The 26,719-nt window shown below is 43.4% G+C and overlaps 2 protein-coding genes across 2 annotated transcripts in view; one reads left to right on the forward strand and one right to left on the reverse strand.

The window, feature by feature from the left end:
• LOC111144138 (calcium voltage-gated channel auxiliary subunit alpha2delta 3) overlaps positions 1–26,719 on the forward strand; it is an 868,443-nt gene that overhangs the window by 709,791 nt on the left and 131,933 nt on the right. The gene's annotated exons all lie outside the window — the stretch shown is intronic.
• Positions 16,066–22,780, reverse strand: LOC111143902 (leucine rich repeats and transmembrane domains 1). Its single transcript, XM_022497943.1, has 2 exons — positions 22,039–22,780; positions 16,066–16,499 (listed from the first exon to the last, which is right to left on the reverse strand). The coding sequence occupies exons 1-2, from the start codon at positions 22,778–22,780 to the stop codon at positions 16,066–16,068; spliced, it is 1,176 nt and encodes a 391-aa protein (XP_022353651.1).

Raw genomic sequence — 26,719 nt, forward strand, 5'->3', positions numbered from 1 at the left:
CCAAGAGCAGAGTGGCCTCTCCAGCTCTCCCTGCAGATGCTGTTGACTCTGACTCACCCATCATGTCACTGTGTGATTAGGTTCGGTAACTTTCTTCTGTGTATTTTCCTCAAGTTAAGTAGACATTGTTTACTCCTCTAAAATAAAAAAAGGTCATTTTAATTGGGGAAGAAACCTTGTTTTGGCAAGGGAAGCTGAATATGTGAGCAGGCTTGCCCCCACCAGTGTGCCTCCCACAGCAGAGGGAATATAGCCAACTGGCAGTAATTTGGGGTTTCAATGAAATCCTTGTGTTAAATTGAAATGTCTCTGGAAGGAAAGGTGTACAACTTTGCAAACAGGTATCAAGGACGACTTTGAAAGGCCCGTGCTGCTCTCAGGCCTGATCTGGCATTCTCGCGTTCATTGGCTCTGTGTGTCTGTTTGGGACAGAAAGAGTTGCTTGTTTTGTTTTGTTTTTGCTTTATTCTTTTTTTTTTTTCCCTTTCTTTCTCTCTTTTTTTCTTGTTGTCTTTTTTTAAACAAAAACATGTAGATACTCATCTGTCAATGACATCTTTGAAGAAAGGGCAGTCCAACTGGGCAGGATGCCATCTGTGCGTCAGCCTTTGGTGCATAAATGGGCCCCATCCATCTTCTTGGCCTACGACATTGCTTACAGTCCTTCTCTTGAGGGACCTGCCAGCTTTCCAGCTGCCACTGGTGTGCTGGATTTTCTTAATGGCTTTCCCACTGCAATGGTAGAAGTGGTAGGACTTTCTCTTTGGCCTACCAAATCTCTCCAGAGCCCTGGAAATTTCTGTGCGTGTCAGGCCCCTCATCCGTTTTTCTGTTGTTACTAGGAACACAAGCTTCAGACTATAAAGTCCACATAGGTTTGTCACTCCCTCTGTCACCAACTAAATGTGTGGTCTTGGGTCTCTGAAGGTTCTATCTAAAATAAGATCGGGATCATTGCCTCCCTCACCTTACTCTGGCTTGATTTGGGGATAAAATGAAAAAAAAAATTAGACTATGAAAAAGTACAAAAATGCTAGGATTTGGGGTGACCTATTTTTATCTTCAAGTAGGCAGCATATTCATTGACTCATTTATCACTATTTCCTGACCCCCTTCTTTTACCAGGAGCTCTAGATATACTCAAGTTCAAGAACCAGGCTCCACAATGACATTCCCTCCCTCCCCTAGAGACCTGTAAAATAGCAGTTATTTTTAAAGCCATGTCCACAAAGGGCAGGTGAATAGAAAAGCTGGACAATTATCTAGAAGGTCCCGGAAGTCAAAGACTTCGCTCTTTTCCTCTCCCGTCACTCAAAACAGAGCCCTATAGAGTGCCCGAGGCACAGTGGTGTGATCTTCAATAAGAATTCTATAAAATGAATTGAACTTGTAGAAACCTGTTTTGCCCTCACTTAGTTATTATTGACTTGAGTTCCATAAGTCACGTAGATCATGTGTTAATTCTCTACTGTGCTCTTAATGGGGAGACTGGGCCGTATTGACCAAAGTCACGGGTGCTGCTTCTACCACGAGAGGATGGAAATGACATGGAGAGAAAAAGAGATACATAGAGGGAAGACCTGAGTCCCAGGGAAGGTGGAACTGTGCGGGGAACTTCTCCCCTCCTTGGATCATTTGTCCACCCCCCACTGCCCATTCTCCTTCTGGACTCACTCTGACGAATGCACAATTCAGCATCTCGGTTTCCCCTAATGAAGTTCAGATTTCAGGATTTTTTAAATAACTGATAATAAATTCTGATTTTTTTTGCATTTGCTTTACAATGTAAATTTTAGCATATCAGAGTCTAGAACCTCTTCTACAAGTGTTCCAGTTGGATTTCTTAAGTAAAATTTAAAAACTCTCCAAAGGCAAGGGCAGTTGCAATTATCTTTGTATTCCCAGTACTAAGCACAAAGATTGATATGTGACAAAATTGTCAAAGATTGTGGCAGAATAAATAACTCACAGGAGATGGGCTTCATTTTCTTCTGTCCTGTGTAGTTACGTAAGTGCAAATTGTACCATCCAAACAAGGGGAGCACAGTATTTGACGAAAACTCTAAGAGGCACAGTCAGCAGCTACAACTCCAACCCATGCCCCAGTAATCGGACACAGACCACTATGGATATTTTAAGGAATAGAAGAACTGTATAGTGCCCTAACCTAATGGCAGCTGTGCTGGCCCAGTAGTTATCTCTGCATCAGTAAATGTCTTTTCTGAGGTCTGAGCGTTGAAGGGATGCTTAGAATAGCTAATCTCATCAGCAGCGGAAAAAAAAAAAAAAAAAAAAAAAACATATGAGAGACCCTAGAGGCATTGTTTTCTTACAGAAGCAATTTTTTTTAAACAGATTTTTTTGAGATGTGATTTACACACCAAAAATTCACCTATTTAAAGTATAAAATTCAATTATTTTTTGTAAATTTGGGGGAGCTCTGATATGCCAGTCTGTTTCTTTGAAAGAAACATGTTAAAAAATAAAAAGAAACATAAAAATATATAAAAAAAAATAAAAAATATAAAAAAAAGAAACACATTAAATCCATTCATTGGGAGGAATTTGAAAGTGGGGTGATGTGGCCTCATTTACATAATTCTAGGCAGTTCAGTGAAGGGGAATGCTTGATGTTAGGACAGATCTCACTTTAACCAACTAATTAGGGAACAGATGAACACTGTGGGCCACTAGCTATTGCAGGTATGTGATATTTAAACTGAGTCTACTGCTAAATATGAACCTTTCATTAGAAATGGGTGAATAATGGTTGGCAAGATGTTGTAGGCAAGTCATCAGATTAACAATATTCCTTTGGTGGCATTTCACGTATTTGGGGCATACTAGCTAACTAGTATGGCAGGAATTACTGCATACTCGTTAATCTGCATTGCTAAGCTTCTAGTTTGACAGATCTGAGCAATAGGAGTATTTCATCTTGGCAGAAATGAATACTTACCCATTAAACCAGTAGTTCTCCACCAGGGGCAATTCCATCCCACCCAGGGGACATTTGGTAGTGCGCGGCAACATTTTGTACCAACTGGGTAAGAGGGGGATGCTACTGGCATCTAGTGGCTAGAGGTTGGGGATTCTGCTAAACGTTCTATAAGACACAGGACAGACCCTGAAAACAAGAAGAATTATCTGGCCCAAAATGTCAGTAGGGGAGAAATTGAGAAAATGACAGGCAAACTCCAACTTTTAGCACTTTCAAATTCAAATTCAAGGGGCACCTGGGTGGCTCAGTGGTTAAAGCCTCTGCATTCGGCTCAGGTCATGATCTCAGGGTCCTGGGATCGAGCCCCATATTGGGCTCTCCGCTCAGCAGGGAGCCTGCTCCCCCCACCCCCCACCCCCCGCCTGCCTCTGCCTACTTGTGATCTTTGCTGTCAAATAAACAAATAAAATCTTAAAAAAAAAAAAATCAGATTCAAAATGTTTTCCCTTATAGGCCCATTTATTAAAAAAAAAAAAAAAAGATCTTGTTCCATTTCTTCATTCTGTAATTAAATCGTTCAATACATGTAAATCTAGCACGTACTGTGGACCTAGTGCTGGGGACATAGCTGGGAGCAAGCACCCTCCAGGTCATTGCCGAGTGTCTGGAGGGTTGTTGGCTGATACACTAGGAGGGCGCTGTTGGCATGGCATCGCACCTGGAGGCTGGGTTGACAGCTGCCCGGTGAAGAATCCTTCCACCCAAATGCCACAGCACTCCCTGAAAACACTGAGTAAGTGTTTCTCCAGCTGCTGCTAGTGGAGAGCTCCGTTTGTGTGGGATACACAGAAGCAGACACGTATTGCAGGAATGGGAGAAATGGGAGGAGGAGGGCTAGAGGAAGGGCCCCAGAGTGGTAAGTAGGCTATAGAAAATTGACCGTGTTAGGGCGCCTAATGGCTCAACCAGTGAAGCTTCTGCCTTCAGCTCCAATCATGATCTCAGAGTCCTGGGATCGAGTCCGGCATCAGGCTCCCTGCTCCGCGGGGGAATCCGCTTCGCCCTCTGCCCCTGCCCCCTGCGCATGCGCTCTCTCTCTCACGCTCAGATGAGTAAGTCAATTTTAAAAATCTTAAAAAAGAAAACAGAGCAGGGTAAAGAGAGGAGGTGATGCTGGCTGTGGCAAAGGCAGAGATGCGTGCTCTACTTCATCCATGTCTGTTTGGCTGTATGGCGGGGCCGTGCTTCTCCAGCCTGGGAAGGTTGGGGCAGGTCAGGGAAGGCCTGACCCGAGCAGCATTCCAGGTGGTGAGATGCAGCCACCATGCCCAGATCCGTGGGAAGGGCATTCCAGGCAGACGGAACCACCTCAAGAATCTTGAGTGAGACCTCTCCTACATGTTGTAGCCACGTTCCAGGTGCTGTGAGACACAGACGAGCATCTCAGGTGTCAGGGGTATTTAGTGCGCTCTTGAAGCAGGACCGACAGGCAGGTGGGCAGATGGCGCAGGGAGAGGTGGGGCACCCAAGGCAGGTCTGCGTTCTAAATGTCAGCTACGAGGTGAGGCTTTTTATGTGTTTGGCATTTGGTTTTCTGCTTTTTTTTTTTTTTTTTTTAAGCTGACAAATAGCAGCAATGCAAGGGCACAAAAGAGGTCTAAGCCAGTATGAGTGACAACAGCAAACATCACAGAAATGGGTTAATGGCGGGGCTGCCAATTATGCTGTATTTCAAGTCGCCACATAGAACAGCTGCTCCGCATACCAGCGTAGGCAGGGAGGGGGGGCACGGTAAGGATTCCTGTTCCAGGAATAAAAATAGCCCAGAGTTTTGAGAAACCGGATCCCGGTGTGCTAACTCCCCAGGATACTCACTGCCAGGAGTCGCTGTCCTTTTATAAACCTTATCAAAAGCTCCAGCGTATCCTCCACCCAAAAATCAGTGGCAGAATTTTCAGATAACAGGTCCTCATGCCCGGCTTGTGCATTCTGAATTGGCAAGTTGAGACCCCTCTCTTCGAGGTCAGGGTGTGAGTTGGGCATTAAAGCCAACGTGAACCAAGGCTTTGGAAGTGAGCCCAGGGCCTTTTCACCCCTCTTATAAAATGAGGTTAATGGGGGCTTCAGTTGGGTTTCTAAAGCAACCTCGTTTTTGAAGAGGGAGATTCATTTTATCATCACAGACAAGGGAAGGGATTTACCAATAATGGGGAATAACTTACACCCAGGTTCTATCTGGTTTTAGGGGACCCTGTCAAGGGGATTCCTGTCAAGAGAAATAAATTTGCTGTAAATATAGATACAGGGCTTGACCATGAGTAGCAGCTAAATTATTGCGGTTGCTTCTGTTGTACTGCTGGCTACATCCACCACTACTCACTCGCCCGTACTTATAGCCATGTGCTGTTCTCTGTGAGAACTTGCACAGGAAATGCCATTACGTTATCTTGACATGTTTCACAAAACTTTGAGACTTACACTTTCAGGTACCTGTGCCTCAGAGCAGAGGATGGCCAACTATAGCCCATGGACCACATCTGGGCTGCAGCCATGTTTTGTTTTTTTATAGTTTTATTGAGATATATTTCCCACTATAAAATTCACCCATGTAAAGTGTACAGTTTATTGGACTTTAGTGTATTTACAGAGTTGTGCAACCATCACCACAATCTAATTTTAGAACAATTTCAGGGTGCCTGGAGGGTTCAGTTGGTTAAGCCTCCAACGCTTGGTTTCAGCTCAGGTTATGATCTCACCATGGGAGGTGGACCCTTGCGTTGGGCTCCATGGTCAGTGCAGAGTCTGCCTCTCTCTCTCCCTCTCCCTCTGCTTCGACCCCTGCTGTGCTGTCTCTGTTTCTCAAATAAATAAATAAAGTAAAATAAATTTAGAATAATTTCAACATTCCAGAAAGAACCCCTTGTACATACACACTCTCATTCTTGATATCCTGTTCCCTATCCCAGCCACAGGATACCACAAATTTACTTTCTGTCTTTATGGATTTGCCTATTCTGGACATTGTAGATATAGGGAAACACACAGGACATGGCCTTGTGTGATTAGCTTCTTTCACTTAGCTTAATGCTTTCAAGGTCAGTCCATATTATAGTATATGTCAATACTTTTGTTTCTTTACTGCCAAATGGTATTCCATTGTTTGTACATATGCCATTTTGTTTATCCATTCACCAGCTGATGGACATTTGGGTTCCCAGTTTTTAGCTATTATTAACAATGTTGATATGAACATTCATATGCATGTTTTTGTGTTGATACATATTTCCATTTCTCTTGGGTAGTAGACACCTAAGAGTGGAATTTTGATGTCATGTGGTAACTCTATATTTGATATTTTCTAGAACTACCAAGCTGTTTTCCAAAGCGGCTGCACCATCTTACAGTCCCATCAGCAATGTATGAGGGTTCCAATTTTTCCACACCTTCAACAGTACTTGCTATTATCTGTTTTCTTGATTTTAGCCATCCAAGTGTGTGTGAAGTGATTTGCATTTCCCTAATAACTAGTTATGCTGAGCATTTTTCCTATGCTACTTGGGTTTGTTCATTGGAGGATGTCTTTTTAGATCCTTTATCCATATTTCAATTACATTATGTGTCTTTTTATTGTTGAGATATGAGTTCTTTACATATTCTGGATATAAGTACTTTTCTGATATCTACCAGCTGTTTTTGTAAACAACATTTTATTGAAATACAATTATGCCCTTACTGTCTTTGTACTCTTTCCTGTTAAAATGGCAGAGCTCGGTAGTTGGATAGAAACCATATGGACTACAAAGCCAGGAATGCTTACTACCTGGACCCTTATAGGAAAAGGCTGCCAACTTCTGCTTTGATGAAAATATGTCATAATCTATTTAAAAAACAAAACAAAACATAAAACACTAATTTGTTGACTCACTTATTTCACCATCTTTTTATCTTATCAAAATGAAGTGGATATTTAAATCAGAGGCTATTGTAAATAAATGTTGAAGACAGAGATTCATGTTATCAGAAGGTGCCTATCTGTTGTGCTTGATGTTTTTGTATATGCGGTTGCACAGAAATCCCAATCAAAGATCCCAAGCCTTCTAAAAATATATGCTTTCGTTGTCAGTCAAGATGGTGATTTACTTAATCTTTGCTCTAGTTTATAAACCTCTGAACAGTGTAATCAGCATAATGCTCGGTAGAGCATTGGAGATGCCCTCACATGCTTTGGTGGAAAACAGTTTATGGGATTGTTTTTTTCCCCAGCATGGCTCATGAGAGATTTGGGGATTTATTTAGCTGCCTTTATCCAAGCAAATCTCCTAGTGACCTTGTTGGGATCTTGATCTTGTTTAAGACTAGAATATATGTGACTCATGCTAAGTAACGTGCCCACAGAGGATAAATGAGCTGATGTGAAACTCCCCTCCCCGGAAGAGAGGGACAAGCATCAGCAGAGTCCTCAGCGGGAGCATAAATGCTCTGACAGTCAGTCTGAGAATTCTCCTATTCATGAAAAATGCTTTGGCCAGTTGATGGTGGGCAAGGGACAGTGCTGGTCAAAGACTTGGAATTCCCATGGCCTCCCAAAGTCTGTGCCCACCTTGAGCTCCTGGGTTCTATTCTGGATGAAAAGTTCTGTGTGAGACCAGCTTGTCATTCCTACTTCAAGACCAAATTATATGTGAACAGGCTGAGGCAGATGGGAGTATACGATGGTCTTTAAACAAACAAACAAACAAAAAAATAAAAAGGAAAGAAAGAAAAGAAATTTTGCAATGAATAAATAGTTTGTGGTCCTTTTTTATGCTTTTGATCCACTTACTCACTCCTACCAACTCCCAGATTTGTACTGATAGAGTCAGGATTTAAAGCCAAAATTATTTTGTTATTGAATTATTTTATTTGTCTCATGCATTTCTGGCTCTATTGTGCTGTAGGATCATCCCACATCCCCCCCCCAACCCTGTATCCTCTCCAGAACCCACCCCAGACAGGTTTCATCCACAGTGAAATGCTTCTCTTTGATGCTACCTATAACTTCTACATTATGGAATCCAAACTGCAAATATTCATTATCTCACAGTTTCTGTGAGTCAGGGATCTGGGTGAAGTTTAGATGGGTCCTCAGATTCAGGGTCCCTCACAAAGGCTACAATCCAAGTACCATGCCAGGGTCTCTCATGGGACTGCAATGAAAGTGTTGTTGGGGCTGTGGTCTCATCTGAAGGCTCAACAAACAGAGGAAATGCTTCCACATTCACTCCTGAGAAGCAGAGCAGCATTCAGTCCTCATGGGTTGTTGGTCAGCAGCCTCCCTTACTTCCTTGCCATGTGGCTGTCTCCGCAGGTCAACTCACGATGCACAGGGTCATCATTCGACTCCTCATTACCCTGTAACCTCAGCTCTTTCTACTTCCGCCTTTACTCACTCAGCCACACTGCCCTTTTTTGTTCTTCAAGCGCATTAAACTTCTATGTCAGGGCCTTTGCACCTGCTGTGCCTTCTCCCTGGGACAGTTTTCCTCTAGATATCTTCACCACTGTATCCATCTTTTCCTTCAAGTTTCTGCTCAACTGTTTAATGAGAGGGATTTCCTGATCACCACGTATAAAGTAGAAACTCTTCTTCTCCCATATCTCCAGTACTCTGTGCCCCACACACCTGCTTTTCCACCACCTGATATATATTTTATATGTCTTTATCTTCTCCTTCTGTGAGATATTAGGTTCCATGGAGCATATACTTTATATTTGTTATTCTCTGCTTCATCTCTGATACTTAGAAAATTGACTGGCATGCAGAAGGTGCTCAGAAATGTGTCAAATTATTAACTTTGCATTGTTTTGTAACCATATTAGCTAAATCACTCAGACTTAACTCTGACTTTAACTGACTTTAGTGCTTATCGCTGGCACTTGAATGGCATGTCTTCCACATTTTTAAGATCTTCTTGCTCTCCTTCTGCTCCTCCCCTTTCCTCTTGCTTTTCATAATTTGTCCTTCGATCAATTAAAGTAGATCTTGAGTCATTTTTCTTCAAAAGCCATGTGTAGGTGGCACGCTCCCTGAACCATTATGTATTTGAGAACTGCAATCTTAGTTTTGTTCCTTGTTAAGTTTCATTTTTTATTTGTTTGGTTGCTTTCTAGATTCCAGAATTTTTAATTTGTTCCTTAAAACTTGAAAATTTTTACCAGGATCTATTTATTTTGTTTATGTGTTTTTTTCTAATATACACTGATTGAGACTTTCATGTACCAAGCACTAAGCTAGATTAATTTATAAGATTTTTTTCATTAATCTCTCTTATAGGAAGCTTTTCTTTATATATATAATTGGAGTTTTTCTTTAGCTCAGAAAAGATACTTCCTCAGACTTTCTTTCCTTCTCTGATAAATTCTAATCTATTTATCAGGAAAACTAATTATCCATATGTTAGTTCTTCACATTCGCTCCTTCATTTCTATCATCATCTATTGCTTTCAGCTCTGTTTCTTTCTTCCATATTCCTGGAGTTAATATTCTCTATTAGGTATTCTGTATCACTGATTCAATATGTTGCAATGTTTCCTTTGTACCTCTGATGGTGGCCGTGGTCTATTTTATTCATTTACTACTTAGTTATGTATTTATTTTTATTCATTTATTATTTACTATTATTCATCATTTATTATTTTATTATTCATTAGTATTTTATGATTGTTTGCAATTATTTACCCCTTTTTTCTTATAAAGGGATCTAATATCCTTGCCCATGCCGTGTCAATCACTGTGCCTTCCTATTGGAGCTGTATGCTTCTGTGCTTCCTTAACTCTGAACTTAGCCAGATGCTTGTTGTTGCCAGTGGGATGTGAGTGGGTATAATGACACCAAATCTAATCAGAAACTTTAAAAATTTTACTAGGGTATGTTTTTAAAATAGGTATTTCATGCTTCTTCTGCATCTTGTGGGCCGTGCTGCCTTTGTTCTCTCTCTCTCTCTTTTTTTTTTAATATCTTTTAGGAGGGTCTATTTAGGTTTCTTTCTTAATTTTCACTACCATTACAATGTGGGATGGTTGCCACTGAACAAGATGAATGACTTCCCCTTAAGTGTCCCTTATCATTGACTTCAGATTACTCCTTGGAGGCTAAGATAGAAAACTATCTTGATATGCACAGCCTCTAAACAAACATCCAGTGTCTAGATGTCTTCCATCTAGAGTGGCATTGCAAGACGGGTAAGAGATCCCATGTCCCGTTGCCTGGTGATCTGACTACTCAGGTGAACCAAAGTTATCTGTTGTTTTCATTCCTTGTAAGAAACAGTAGATAAAAACTGTAGCCTCTAAACTGTGCTTATCTTACTGTCCTCCCTTCCTTGTATCATCCTATTATACGCTATTATTGTTGAGATTCTTCCTCTCTCATGGAGGAATACAGCAAGCTCTTCATGGCAGATATTGTAGGAGTTAAATGTCCGCAGACTTCTTACATGAGAGGAAATGGTTTCCCTCTGGTTTGTGAGTCCCCTGTCTCAGAGGAAAGACACCAGAGTAAGACTGGGTGGTATAGACTTTCTTCCTTTGCATCCCACTCATCTATCTCATGGTCATATCTCTGCTTTGGATAGTGGGTATCCCTCCTGGAGACTTGGATATCATGAGCAGCATTCCCAATTTCTAGACCCTCATAACTTTTTTTCTTATTTGTATTCATGAGAAACACTACTTAATAGGCAGTACTCAATTTCTTCATTTTCTCAAGTAGCTACAGGAGAGTACAGCTGAATTTCTACTCTTCCCATTCTAAGAACATCTTTACCAGCTCAGCAGGGTCATGGGTGATATAAGAACCTTCATTTTTCTTGGCTTTTCATCTGGTTTCCTGGGTCTTGGTGAGACCAGAGTCCTGGCAGTGACACACTGGCTGGTGGTTGGGTTTCTTTTCTCTGCCATATTTTAAGGTAGGTGTTGGCAGTGCTAGGAAAGGATCCCAACTCTGACTTCTTCAAACCTGTCACATCCCAAAAAGTGTTATTGGGTATTGGCCTTAGAAAGACCCACATCCAAATTCCTACTCCACTACTTATTAGTGTTACAACCTTGAACACATAACCCAAATCCAGTGATTGTCTTTCTTCTGTAATGCTGCCATGAAATAACTACAGGATTTGGTTAATACAAGGCTTAGAAAAAATGAAAATATTACACTTGGGGAAAAACTGGCACAAAATTGGGTGCTTAAAAACATTGAATGTGTTATTACAATTAATATAATGCCATAATCCTGAGACTGTGGTTCACACAAAATGCATGAAGAATGGTGGAGGGGGTTGTATTATTCTTGTATTATCCTACAGCTGCACTTGTCAAGCCTATACCCAATTACCTGTATGACTTTGGAAAAGTCCTGTTCCATTTCCATGCTTCTCTTTGTAAAATAAACATAGAAATATATCAGAGTAAGAGATAGTTTTAATCTTTATTGTTAACTCCAGTTGGTTGGTACTGGGAACCCAGAAAACAGAACTGAAATGATTTTGAGGCCATAGTTGGGCTCAGAAGATCAGTTTGCCATAATCTATTAGCAATGTCTAACATGGGTAGGGAGGCTGGTTCTCACACTGTCCCACATTTGCCAAGCCTAAACTAAATGCTCTTTGGGGATTTTCTCAGTGCCCAATCGTCCGGGTCTTCTTGATGGACCTTTGTAATTCAGTGACGTCCTGTCCATCTAAATGAATATTTAGTATCAGTGGAGTCAAAAGTATGTGCGGGTACTCCACTTAAGAATCTGAAAGGGGCATGTGGTTGGCGCAGTTGGTTAAGTATCCAACTCCTGGTTTTGGCTCAGGTCATGATCCCAGGATCCTGGCATCGAGCCCTGCAACAGGCTCCACACTCTGAGGGAAGTCTGCTTGAGATTCCCTCTCCCTCTGCCTCTCCCGCTTGTGCTCTCTCTGTCTCTCTCAAATAAATAAATATAATCTTAAAAAAAAAAAAAAAGAATCTGAAAGGAGAGTGGTAGACCATAAAGCTGGTTCTCCAAATGGAATGAGGTTTTGAGACTTCATTGCAATTAAAGAAAGAAAGAAAGGCAAGCATTTTTATCAAAACAGAAAACAAAATAGTTCCCAAAGTTATGCATATAAACCACATCCCAGTGATGCCATGTAGGGTTTGGAATATCATTTGCTGGTAGATTTCTGTCCAATAACATTTAGCAATGGATTTAGCAATGGTGGGTTTGACCAAACCAGAAACAGTTATTTCCTGATTTCCAATTAAGTTATAGGTTTCTAACAGTTATATTAATGTGTTGCAGACAGATTATTTTAGAAATTGATTTGTCCACTTCCTTTGACATTTAGGATCTAAAACAATAGTATCTTATTTCTGGGGTAACTTGATTAACACAGGTAATGAGATTCGATTTTTATGAACCTCCAGGAGGAAATCATGTGAATTACTTCTCAGTCTTGCATTTTTGCAAGGAGAAATTAAACACCCAGTTGTCCGTTGGTGTTCTATAAATCTTAAGCACAGCATTCTTCTTGCAAGTCAGGGATACTCGCCTTAGTTTTAAAAGCTTTTGGGGCGCCGGGGTGGTTCAGTGGGTTAAAGCCTCTGCCTTTGGCTTGGGTCATGATCACAGGGTCCTGGGATTAAGCCCTGCATCGGGCTCTCTGCTCAGCGGGGATCCTGCTTCCCCCCGTCTCTTTGCCTGCCTCTCTGCCTACTTGTGATCTCTGTCAAATAAATAAATAAAATCTTAAAAAAAAAAAAAAAAACGCTTTTCAGGTATCGATTTGACACTTTCTCTACAATTTCTGTGGCAGGGTGTGTTCTTCATACTTCCTTTTTATATGCCTCACTTCAGACAGTTACAACATCTGTTGGGTCCGGCTGTTGTGAGTTTGTGATCTCTGGCAAAACAAAAATCACCAGTCTATAGTCATGCTGTTCCACTAAATATGATTTTTTTAAAAAAACAGTATTTTAGATGGTTTTCTCAGAAACTATCAATACTGTACATGAATTTTGTTCACAGCGATTGCTCAGCAAGGCTCTATGGTAGAAGGGCATTTGTCGAGGGGAATTTATGAATATGACAGCAGCGATAAGCAGCTGAAAATAATCTATGAGACGTTTTCAAATTACCCCTCATGAGCTGTAGTCCTTGTGAAAGATAATTTGCGGTTCTCACAGAATACCCTGCAAATTGGGTCTTTCATCTGCGATGTTTTTGATAGTTAAAACATTTCATTTCTCATATTAACAAGTGATAACTCTGCATTTGTTCATCTAAACAATTTGATTTCTATTTTTCTGTGCCGAGAGGCTGTTGACATTTCAGGGTACGTAATTATTTTCATTGCCAACTGCTGTTTGTGGTAACTGTAGGCAAAAGATAGAAATCTGAATATACATGGGCATTGTTTTAAATCATTTTCTGTAAAGACTCGTCCTAAAACAGGAATCTATTTGCCTGAGTTATCATCTATACTTAGAAGTCTAACAGGACATGGGTGTTGATGAGTGAGGAGTCTAGCCTCACTCCAGGTTTTCTGCAGTGTCCTGGAAGGTCTCTTATATACCCACTGTGGGCAGAGGGAGGCGGTTGACCTGCGGTATCACCAGACCTCTGGCAGAGCTCTGTGCACTCACCGTCTGAAGTCTCAGTAGCAAAAGGGAACCTGTGTTATTGGCCTTGGTAGCTCCCAGCTTACGTAATTCCTGGTCAAGGATCTTAGCACTGGTTGCCAGGATTACATGACAAACGCTCACGGGAACACCTCTCACCATGCCTGGTACCTAGCGCGAGCTCTGGAAACATTTGGTGAAATGGAGACATGGGGATGACATATAAAAAGATCTTCTAAGTTTCCTTTGTCATGTTGCCTTCTTGGCCAAGGACTTACAGTCCAGGACAAAGGAAAGAATGATGTTTTTTCCCCCACTTGGAAAGCAGCCATTCTGTCCTGAGACTGGATGTTCAGCCATACTTACGGAAGAGCCATCCAGCACAGAGCAGAAAGGAGGCACCAGTGCTTGGGACCATATTCTTTGGGGTCTGTACTTGATCTGAAAACATGCTAATTTTTTCAATCTACTCCTCAACATATCGAAGTTTATTTTAACATTCAGAAAAAAATGAACACCAATGTTGATACTGCCCATTCCACCCCCCATCCCCCCAAATCACCTAGCAAAATTGCTATCTTTAGCTTGCAGTGTGCGGTGCCCACGCTAGTTGTGAGGCCCTGTGGGCAGGTGTAGATGGCCTGTCTGATGTTTAGGGGTGCATCTGTGTGTGTCCCATGGGGTAGGCTGTGGTGAGTTCCTCAGTGTTTCCCACAGCCTCTTTATATTATTGGCTGAGGCTCTGGCTTCATCCGACAGGGAGAAAATACTGCTTGTGTGGACCTCCCATTTACATTCCAGGTTAGGGAATGGACTACTAATTTAGGATCCAAACTGATTTTTACATGGCCTGAAGGAGTGAATGTAGAGCCAGTACCCTGAATGGCAAATGTGTTTTATCCTTTGAACCGATTCCAATTGATTAGTTCTGGTTGCCTATAGTGCTGTCTTAAGAAGGCATCTGTGTTGCATCAGGGCTCAGCTGGGAGGAGTGCTGGGATTGATTAGCGATGTCTGTCAAGGCCTCTGGAGGGACCGCTGACCCTATATTTGCCATTCTTTGCTTTTGACGTGTCCTAAACTCCTCTCTCTGAAATGATTTTAATACTAACGGGTGACTCTAAGTATGAGATAGGGCATCATAAAAGAGAGCAGGTAGACGACATTTTAAGAAAACCTAGCATGAGAAAATGCACATTTACAAAATGCAGAAATCTGGAGCCAATTATTGCCATTACAGAAAGATTCCATGAAAGGCTCCTTTAAATAGCGAGCTCCCCTACTGCATTAAAATGATGATTTAATTTACAAAAATTCACTTCTCATGCAACTCTTCAGGACTGCGCCTGTGGAGAAAAGCAAGCCACACCTGATTTTTTTTTTTTTTTTTTAAACCTCTACCTAAATAATGTTCAGGATGCCTGCTGCCACCTATCCTGGGTCTCTGATAATTTCCACTCTCTGCAGACTTCCTTCCTACTTCCTCTCCCGGAGTGTTGAGTAGACAGTCTGGGTGGTGGTCAACAGTGCTGGCTTCCACTGTGCCCACGGCTGCATTTCATTAGTGGGTATACTGATTGCTCCCAGTATGTTTATGTGTGGGTGCGGCTGTACAAGTCTGTGCACTCCGTGCCCTGTGTGTGTAGATAGAGATACACACAAGCCATTATCTTGCTCTCAGCCCAACCTAAATTCATTCCTGCTGTAAGAGTTATAAATGGAAGGTTCTAATAGCCCAGTGGATACAGACTTTCAGAACATGTGCCCCAGATTCCAACTCCCCGTCCTCTTTGTGTTTGTTTATATGTTATTTACCCTTGCATCAGAAAACTTCCCCAGACCCTGGGCCTGAGTCCCATTATCCAGACATGGAACCCTCCTCTTCCTCTGTGGCCTAGAAAGCCCCAAATGGTTTTCTGATTTAGAAAATTAAATATAATCTGACTCTTGTGGCAAGCTTTGCAATTCCCAACCAACAGACTCTCCCATTAAATATATAACATATACAACATCTAAAAGTATCACCAATCTCACGTGAATTTGAATTATAGAAGCATTCAGTGCCCCTCGGGTAAGATTGCCAGCTTCTTCCCAGGCACTCAAAATTGGGCGCTTTTCCAAAAGACCATAAAGCTCCCAGGAATGCCGACTAGCACGTGTGTTTGTGTTTCTGTTGTTCTTTTAAAGCAGCTTAATGCAGGGGAGAGTACCTGAGAGGGGGATCTCCCCTCCCCCACACCCCCCCCCCCCGTCCTGCCTTCCCGCACATAGAGAAATTGCAGTGACTTCTCAGACACAGAGCACAAGTGTCACCTCTATTTCAAATGCGGTATTTTAAAAATCGCAATATAATTTTTTTCCCTGGGGAATATTTATGCGGACAGGTCTTTTTTTTTTTTTTTTTCTTTTGAGAAAAGCAAGATGAGATCTTAGCATCAGCCCTACTCAGACTCGTTCTCTGGCAGGAGATGATGCTTCCTTTCTGAGACAGAGGTTCTCAGGCTGGTGAGCTGGCGTACAGCTCTTTTCCTTCCATCTTCACAGGCTCATTGGTCTGAGCCAAGCGTCCCCCATGGTACTGGGCTGTGATGGCCGCATAGGTGCAGCCATAGATGGCTGCAGCCAACATCATGAGACATACAATCCCGCACACAATCCCTGTGATGATGACGGTGGCCACCGCGTGACGCAGGCTGGTCGGCCTCGGTTTGGGTTTGAGCTCACACTCTGAGGGGTCTCGCTCCCCCAAACTGTGGGTCTCGGGAGACACGGGAACAGGCTGGTGGGCAGAACCCAGCTGCTGCCCCCTGGAGGAGCCTACGTCCGGAGAAGGGAAAGGGCAGGGCTGGTATAGCTCATGAGGGATCTTCAGGAGGTCCTCTCCCTTCCAGGTGTCTGGTGACGCACAGATGACACTGTCTGTTACTCCCCCTTCAAAAAACAAAAGCAAATAAGTATGGCAGATGTCCTCTGTTGTGATGTTGTGCCCTGATCACGAGGACCCTGTGTGTCTATCAGCATTCTTGGGTGATGCCAGGTGGGGAGGTCAATGGCCTTTTGAATGTGTGTGTATGTTTGACGGTAATATTAGTTTAGTTTGTGGGATTAAGTACAATTAACATGTCTCCTCGGGCCTTGGAACGTTCAGTAATTTGAGCTCCGAACTTTCCAACACGTTATTGGAGTAGTTTCCACTGTCTGTAAGGTGATTGATTTCCTCAGGTGTGTAGACTTGTGTTGTTCAAGGGTGGATTTGGGTGCCTAGTAGTTGTTTCCTAGAAAGAACTGAACTAACAGATTTTGTTCTGGCCACATAGGACCACTGATTTACTATCTCAGGCAAATTAACTTCTTTGACTACATTTTTTTTTTGGCCATAAAAACACTGTGTTTGTATCTGACTTGAGAATTTACAGAGCGCTGTTTGATAAGCTCTGCTCTAATGGGTAATTATTGTCCAGTGTCACCCAGATAGGACATTAGTGGGCAGATCAGCACTCAAACCCAGCCCATCCCCTTGATCCCAGTTTTCCCACTGTGCTCACTGCCTCTTCTTCTGCACTTCTGCACTGCACCACTTCTTCTCCCTCCCCCTTCCCCCCCAGGAGCCTCTTGAGGTCAGCAAAGTTAACGCAAGGACTCTCAGTGTAGCCCTTTGACTGGGCAGAACCTGGCCTGCAGGTTCTGTGGCTCAGCTCCCCTGGCGGCCATGAATTCCTTCTCCAGGAGGACTGTGAAGCCTGGAACTGCTTTTAGCCAAGTCAGATTGGAGGCCTTTGTCCACACCACAGGTGGATTATGAAATTATACCAGAAGGGCCTGTGCGGGAGATTGTCACAGCAGTTACTATCATCTTCCTTTGCACAGCTCTTCAGTCTGTGAAATGCCTTCTGTCTATCATCTGAGCCTCCTAAGCTGAGGCCCTCTGACTAGATGGGGCCACTTTCTAGTACCATCATTATCATGGTCCAGGTCACACCGGGATTAGCGGCTTGGCGATATTCACCCCCCACCTTTTTGTCACCACTGCTTGGAACTGAATCGCCTAGTGCTAGAATCACTTGGGCCCCTTCTGGTTTCTTCAGTGATTTCCTTGAGGCAGGAGCCCCAGCTCAAAAGCAAAAACATAAATGAGGAGTTCTCTCCTTTCCTGAGCTGACATGTGGGAGGCCAGAGATTCGGGGTGACCTAGGTGTCATCAGGCTATGCTGAGACTAAGGATCCCTTCCTCAGGGACCATTTCATGCGTCTGCCCAGGAATTTGTTGTAAGGCAGAAGACCAGAGAAACTGAAATGGAGTGTGGGACTTTGAGAAGAAGTGACGATATTCAACATGGCCAGAGAACACCGAGACTCCCCCCAGGGGAAGAAAGGCTGTGTGCTGTGGGACCAGCATTTCTGCCGTTGACTCATTCCTAGATTGGGGTGGTTCACCCAATCACTCTGGGCTTAAGCATTAACTTCTCCAGTTTCAAGCTTCCTGCTGATCAATATTAGGGTGGGAGATGAGGCCTTGGGACCCACAGTGCCGACGAAGTACGCAGACTAGAGCCTGGGGCACAGCTGGAAGTCAGGGGCTGTGGCCACCAAGAGCTCCACGACCACCTGTGGATTCACCTCAGGATTCACCTCTCAGCCTTGCACCACTGTCTCCTCAGCCACGACCCCAGCTTGTGGGCCCCCCTCCCTTCTAGAACCATGGAAGCTGATAATGAAAGAAGTCCCAGCTTGCTGAGCCCTTGTTATCCCCCATCTGGCCACTGGTAGCTCTTTACCAGCGTCTTGGCAGAAACTGGATTCAAATCTTGAGTCTGTTACTTAGCTGGGCAACCCTAAGCAAGATACTTGACCATCCTTGGCCTCTGCTTCCTCATCTGGAAAGTGGGAGAGGGGAGTGATAATGAAAAATCATCTCACGAGATCACCCTGAGGTTCAGCTAGGTGAAGCAGGTCAGGTACTCAGCACAACGACTAGCTAAACGTGTTCAGTACAGTCAGCTTTGACATGAAGAGGATTTGTTTACTCTTGAATGGAGAGAGAGCAGTACTAATCACAAAATCTCTATGCATGCTTTTGTAAAGAAGTCATTTAGTGGGTATTCATCGGAGCATGTGTTTTGGCTATTGGGCCCACAGGAAGGCAAAATTTCCCCACTCTCTGTAGTCAGGTTGGAGACGGAGCTGTGGCCCATGGAACCAAAGAATGCCACTTTCAGACCACAAAACCCCCCTTGCTTCATCCTCCATGTGATCTGTGCCCACTTGGTGGTGACCTTAGAGGCCATGTGGTTAAGGGGCAGCATCGGAAGCTGGAAGGGGCTTGTGTCCTTGAACGACTGTGTGGGACCCAGCCCTAAGCCTCGGTTTCCCTTGGGTCTAACACAAGCAACAGACCTTTATTGTGCCCATCACCGACATGGGTGTCATATCAACCAGCCTGTCTTGAATAATATTGTTACTATTTGTATTTATTTATGGATCCTTTAAAAGAACAAGGTCTTGACCAATACCTATTTTTGCCTTACGTGGTATATATTATTCCTCAGGGAGTCTGAGAACCAGAATGGGCCTCGGATCTCTATAGCTTCACCCTGTCACCTTCCACCTGTGACACTGAGAGCTGGGCGGTAGGGGGAAGTGTTAATTTGTCTGAAGGTCACCAGTGAGTGTGTGGCAGAGTGGGGGAATGATCTCCTGTCTTCCAGCTCACGTTACTTCTAGTGTCCTGGACCCGGAAACGGTCTTTTGTAAAGAAACATTCCTCCGTGAAAGCTCTTTCTGCGATGGTTTGACTTATGCTTAGCATTTAGTCAGAACACAACAGCTAAACCCACTCTACCTCTAGGTGGGAAAAGTTTTCTTGGCAATGCCCTACAAGAATGATTTTTGTCACAGTCTATGCACCCCCTTTGTAGGTCAGCTTGAAGATTAGTTGGCTAGGGATAGGCTATTTGCTATTATTTTTGTCGAGAGGGATTTTTAACTCAATATTGAATATCTGGGGCCCCGGGGTGGCTCAGTGGGTTAAGCCTCTGCCTTCAGCTCAGGTCACGATCTCAGGGTCCTGGGATTGAGTCCTGCATCGGGCTCTCTGCTCAGCGGGGATCCTGCTTCTCCGCCCCCTCTGCATGCCTCTCTGCCTACTTGTGATCTCTGTCTGTGTGTCAAATAAATAAATAAAATCTTTAAAAAATATATTGAATATCTGAACTCACATTGTGCTCTCTTCCCCTTCCTTCTGTGTAACTGCTGCAACCGTCCAGTTTCTAATGACTCCCTAATTCATGTCGTTAGCTCTGAGATCTTCCTGAGTTACAGGCTCAAACATACAGCCAGCAACTCAGCAGCACCCCTTGGAAAAGTAAGGGGCACCCCGAACTTGACTTGCCCCAGATTCAACTCTCGATTTACCATCTCCCCCATGTACTTGCCCACTTGCCAAAGAATGCAGGACCAAGACCCCACCTCCCAGTCTGCCCCTTCTCAGCTCCTGACATCACTCTTTATGTGGTTAATCTTGCAGGACCAAATAAATCGAGTTTCCCATGATATACTCTTTTCTTTTTTCCTTCATTTCCCTTCCAAGCCATTAACAATTGCTATCTGTTCAGTATTCCAGATACATCCACAAAGATGATCATTTCTCATGACCCTGATCTGAGCTACCCTTTTGTCTTCCCTGGGTGACTGAAATCAGTTTCTTCCCTTATCCCCTTGCTGCTTCTCCTGTAGCCTATAGTCTGCTCTCCCTCCAGTCGCCAGAGTCACCTTCTGAAATGTAATTAGATATTGTTCCCTTGACTAAAATTCTTCAAGAGATTTCCATTTCATCTAAAAAAAACCCGAATGACTCCCCCTGCTCTGCACGTTCCTACGTGAACCTGTGTTGCCTCCTCTCTGCCCGCTCGTTCTGTCCCTTCTCTTCTCACCACTTTTCATGCCTTTTTCTGTCCCTCAGTCAAGCCAAGCTTAGTCGCCTGTCAGGCCCTTTGCAATTTCTGTCCTTTCCCCCAATTATCTCATGGCTCATTTCTCCGCATTGTTTAGGGGCTGCTCACCCATGTTATCTCCTTGGAGAAGGCTTCACCTGCCCTTCCTATCTGAAACCGAACTCCCATCCTGCCGCTGTCTCTCCCCTCACTCTGCCTCCTTCTACCCTTAGCACCAAGTGCTGTATGAACTTGGGTATTTTTTTTTTAAGATTTTATTTATTTATTTGAGAGAGAGACAGTGAGAGAGAGCATGAGCGAGGAGAAGGTCAGAGAGAGAAGCAGACTCCCCGCGTAGCCGGGAGCCCGATGCGGGACTCGATCCCGGGACTCCAGGATCATGACCTGAGCGGAAGGCAGTCGTCCAACCAACTGAGCCACCCAGGAGTCCCTGAACTTGGGTATTGATTGGCTATCTTATTTAATGCCATTTTCTGCTACCAGAATGTAACCTTCATGTTGGTAGAGATTTTCTTGTTCACCTTTTCTCATTGTCTAGAAAAGCACCTGGCTCATAAGTGGCATTCAAGCACAGGAATGAATGAATGATGCTTGAAAATTAAGAGGAAAGAAGCACTTGGATGTACAGGAAAGAATGTGGGGCCCAGACCCAATAGTCATTCCTTCTCTTCTTGTCTGTGCTTCTATCCTGTCATCCTGAGGAAGTCACTGATCATCTCTGGGCTTCCATTTCCCATTGATTATAGACTAGCATTGAGTTAGAAGGGGTTGGAAGACTTTTCTATAAAGAGCCAAGTAGTTGATAGTTTAAGCTTTACCATACACAACCATTCAGCTTTGCCCTGGTGACAATACATGATATAAGTCAGCGTAGATGTGTTCCAATAAATATTTGCAAAAACAGGAGATGGGCTGGATTTGGCTCTTGAGTTGTAGTTTGGTGACTCCTGGGTGATTTCCAGAACCCTCATCTTTAATACTCTAGATTCTTTTGCTTTGATTTTTATCATCTGGTTAAAGAAATAGTAAGCAACTTTAGAGAGTGCAGCCAATTTCAGTTACAGTGGTATTGGCTAAAGCAGAAGGGATAATCTCAGGGAAGATTTGTAGCTATCAAATTGGTAGAAGCATACACAGGGGGAGAAATCCCAAGGAGAGAGACCATGCTGGATCACACCTGAAAATTAGAATTTTGTGCCCCTTTGGAGCCAAGCAATTATTCAAGGGGTGAATTTCCCTCCTTCTTAAGGGCCTGCGGCTCTCAGATAAATAATGTGGTTAATCACTAAGTGGAAAGTTGTCTCCGTGAATCGTATTTGTAGATGAATTTAAATCATGAATTTAAACACCCTCTAATGACTCACTGCCTCTCTTGCCATCCCCTGAAATGACCTCAGTGTGGAAAAGCTTACATGGGCCCCTCGCACACTCCTCAACGTCCCTTCTAATGCTGACAAGAGATGAGGTTCATCCTAGGCTGGTAACACACAGATAGGGGGTTCCAAATGGACGTGACTGACCTTTATAGATAAATTTCTCCAGCCAGAGTTTAAGACTGAGCAAGTGGCAGTTGCATTTCCAGAGGTTGTCCTTGAGAAGTAAAAGCCTCACTCTGGGCATGGATTCCAGGAGTGCTCGATCAAGGTGCTGAAGCTGGTTTTGTTGAACTGCAAATACGGTCAGGTTCTGCCAAGGCTTCCCCGGGGATGTGGGAAGGTGCCTGATGTCGTTTGATGACAAATCAAGCTCCCTCAGCTGTGGGAGGGAGTGGAAAAGCCTGCTTTCCAGAAAATGCAGGGAGTTCTGGGTCAGGTTCAAGACCTGCAAGTGCTGGAGTCCATGGAAAACCCCGGCGGCCAGATGCGAAAGGGAATTGTTGCCCAAGTTCAGGGTCGTGAGCTGTGGCACCGACCTAAACGCAAATGCAGGAAGCTGGCCTATCTGGTTGTCTTGCAAGAGCAGCGTTTGAGTCTGTGGAGGCAAATCCTGAGGGACATCAGCCAGCCCCCGCCGGCTGCAGTCTATGGATCGTGAGGAGGAGTGGCAGTGGCACTTCTCTGGGCAGCTGCCTGCCAGCTGGAGCAGGGCCAACGTGCCCCAAAGCAGAAGCAGTTCACCTACGACCGACAAAAAGGAACTGAGATGTGAAGCCAGTTTGTAAGCCGTGTCTGTGTGTGTGTTCCCCTTTAAAATCACAAGTAAGGTGACTCTGGGACGGCGAACACCTTCTACAACCTGTAGGAAAGTTTCGTTCATTCCCATCCTTAGGAAAGTCGGGCTGGCCAGGGTACATCCCTATGGGGTCAATAACACAGAGAAAGATGAAAAATATCTTGGGGGGGGCGTGTCTGTTGTAGGGTGCAGCAGAGTTATTTGAGGCCAGGGGTTTGGAACAATGATAGGCCCATTGGAGAGTCACATTTCTGGAAAAGTAAGCTCCAGATCAGTGCTGTCCAGTAGAACCTGCTGTGGGGATGGAAATGATTTCATCTGCTGTCCAGGATGGCAGTCCTGAGCTACATGTGACGACTGAGCTCTTGAAATGTGACTACTGCAACCAAAGAGCTGAATTTGTATTTGCATTTAATTTTAATTGATTTTAAATTTAAATTCGCCACATGGTGCTAATGGTTGCCATCTTGGATCGGGCAGGTTTAAAGAATTTCTTTTTTTTTTTTTTAATTTATTTGACAGAGAGAGATCACAAGTAGGCAGAGAGGCAGGCAGGGGCAGGGGGAAGTGGAAAACAGGCTCCCTGCCGAGCAGAGAACGGATTGGACGGGTTTAAAATGCTCCTACGTGTTGACATGCATCTCCACAGGTTTAATAATTCTGTGAATAGTGACCGTCTCCCTTTTTATTCAAGAGATTTTAAAGAGGCAAAAAAAAAAAAAAAAAAAGATTTTAAAAGCACAGAAAAGCATGTAATAAACACCCATATTCCTATAACACAGTTCTGTCAATCATTCATAGGTTGGCATATTTTTCATCTTTTTTTCTTTTAACTCAAAGAAACGAAGCATTCCTGATACAGTTGCAATCACTCTGATTAGCTCCCAAGTCATGTTTTCCAATCCGAAGCCTCCTCCCCCCTACCATTACTGACCTATCCCTCTAGGCCTATTAGAAAAAAGCGACAACAATGCTTAATACCAGCAATTAGGGGCACCTGGGTGGCTCAGTGGATTAAGCCTCTGCCTTCAGCTCAGGTCATGATCTCAGGGTCCTGGGTTTGAGCCCCACATCGGGCTCTCTGCTCAGCAGGGAGCCTGCTTCCCCCTTTCTCTCTCTGCCTGCCTCTTCTCGTACTTGTGATCTCTCTCTCTCTATCAAATAAATAAATAAAATCTTAAAAAATAATAATAGTAACAGCAATAGCAGATAGTCATGTAGCAAGGGTTTTGAGCCAGGCACCATTATAAGGGCATTATAATGTTATATTACTTGTATATATGTAACTAATTAATATTATATATAATTATATATTATTTATAATTATATAATATTACTATATTATATATTGTAATATATATTTAAAATATATAATTATATATCACTATTATGCATTATAATAGCAGTTAATACATTTATTATTATAATTATATATAATGTTATAATATATTATGTATATTAATTTAATCCTCATAACCTTGTAAATCTGGTTCCATTATGTCTGTATTATAAAGGTGAGGGAACTGAGGCACAGAGAAGCTAAACCACTTGTCCAAGGTCATATAGGTGGTGAATAGTAGAATCCTGATTTGAACCCAGTCGGCTTCCAGAGTTGTCAGGATCCTTTTAGGCTGTGCTTTACCACCCATCAAACTTTTACACACACAAGCAGAGTACACAGTGTTTCATATAGTGGCTTTTAAAACTCGACACACATATAGTCATTGGCATGTCTCATTTTGTCATGTATTCTGTTCACTCAAACTGATCTGTCCACCTAGATCCAGAGAGAGTTCATTTATTCCTGTTAAATACTATAGGCCATTCCATGGTGACACCATGCCAGATTTAATATTTAGCCCCCTTACTGATGGAAGTTTGAGTTGCTGCCATTTTCCTTTACTACAAGTGATGCTGCAGAGGACATCCTCGCCCAGGACAACTTGCCCATGCAGAAATTACAAAGAGGGTCTCCAGTGTCAACAGGAGCTGGAGCCTGGCAGGGCTCAGAGAGGACACTGAGTTGACCTTTTTTTTTAAAAGATACTTCTAGATCATTCTCCGGAGTAGCTACATGACCTCCTGCTTTTTTCCTGGGACTTGAATTTCAAAATATGGCAAATATCTGTCAAGAACATTTTGTGAAATTGGTAGAAGAATTCACAAGGCCAAGCAGTAATAATTAAAACTCAAGATGATAATCTACTCATGAAGAAAGCGCTCGGAAGAGGTTGTCTGTGCGGTTTTGGTCTTAATGGGGGAAATAGATAAGGTGGCCATCCAATGCCCTAGACTGTTGAATTCTCTACTAATGGTAAACGGTACTGAAGGCAACAGGGAAGATACCTGGAGAGCCTTCTGAAGATTCTGCTCTGTTTAGTTTAGCTCAGGGAGGTGGAACATTGCAGTCCCCTTCCCCATTCCAAAATACAAAAGAGCAAAGTCCTTGTTTTCCTTTCTGTAATTTTGCAAATAACCTAAACGACGGCTTTCAGAGCCAGCGCACCTTCCTGGCTGTGGGTCTCAAGCATCAGTTATCTGCACGAAATCAAATCTTAACCAGAGAACTAGTTTTCCACAGAATCCACTAATCTATTAATGACAGGCTTTGTCTTTCTGAGCTGTGGCCAGTTTGCTCATTCTTCCTTTAGTTCCACTCCCCTGGCCTGACCAACGGGATGATATATGAACTCCAACTTGAAGCTCTGTATTTTCTATGAAATGGCCCATGACATGCCAACTACGTATCCCATCGTGGCTGGGTACATTCGTCCCCACACCGTTCTTCTGACCCAACATGGCACAAACATAAATTACCCCACTAGAGACATTTTTTATATGTTTGGTCTTTAGATAAAGACAACCTCACGGTTAAGTTTACCACAGATACCTTGTTGAGGGGACCCCATTCCGCCCCCTCATTTCCTCTCAGGGACAGAGAACTTTTCTTTTTTTTTTATTTTTTTATTTTTTTATTTTTTTTTATTTTTTATAAACATATAATATATTTTTATCCCCAGGGGTACAGGTCTGTGAATCGCCAGGTTTACACACTTCACAGCAGACAGAGAACTTTTCTAAGGCATGAGGGGACTAATCGTGGCTCACCTTTCATGGCGGAGTCTCCACAGGCTTTCTCATGGAAGGCGTAGCCCACCTCTCTTAATCTGCAGATCCCCACGCTGAGGGCATGGCGAGCTCAGAGCCCAGCTTGTCATTCCAGCACAAGCTTTGCTGTCACGCAGAACACTGTTGTCGCTTTCAGGGACCACGTATTAAAGCAATCCCGCCCCTGTCTCCATCTGGCTGGGATTGTTTTCCATAAGAGGGCCTTTTGACGGTGTCCCCTCTTCTTTCTTAAAGTGTCAGCCTCCCCAGGATCATCCTGGCCTTTCCCATTCAGACGACGAGCCCCAGAAAGAATGTTTGTCAAACCTCCGTGAACAGCTGTAGCATTCAAACATGACCCCGATGGCTCGGCCTTTCTGATTATTTAATCTGCTTGGAGTCCAGGGCACCAAAAAAAAAAAAAAAAAAAAAAAAACCAAAAAACAAAAAAACCTGCCTTCCTAATCCGGTGGTGGTTTCTGAATTCTGTTGACTTATTAACCATGCTGTGTTAGCCCTTGCCGGGCTGGGGGACGCTCGCCGTGGATTCTCAATCAGGGTGTCTAGCAACAGAGCCAGCAGAGTGTGTAATGTGAGGACAAATTGGCCTGCTGGAGGCTGACACGGTTTGCACAGGGCACTTGTTTGGTCATCGAAGGTGCATTCAGTCAGCATCCGTAGGGATTAGCTGTGTTGACAGGGTCTTGATGCCCTGAAATTCATAGTCATGGTTTCCTTCAGTGGACACTGCAGGCTCTTCTCGCCAATGCCACAAATACTTCTCAGCTGCTTCTTTGCTTACCCCCCCTCTTCCCACCTGCCCCCCTGCCCCGCATTGACCTTTGGGTTTACGTGACTTTGGAAATGCTTCTCAGTCTTTCATCGTTTCCCTGATGCGGAAGTTCCAGCCCTTTCCTCATT

This window comes from Enhydra lutris, unplaced genomic scaffold, assembly GCF_002288905.1.
Source record: "Enhydra lutris kenyoni isolate GAN:26980312 unplaced genomic scaffold, ASM228890v2 scaffoldscaffold10, whole genome shotgun sequence".
NCBI classification, from domain to species: Eukaryota; Metazoa; Chordata; class Mammalia; order Carnivora; family Mustelidae; genus Enhydra; species Enhydra lutris.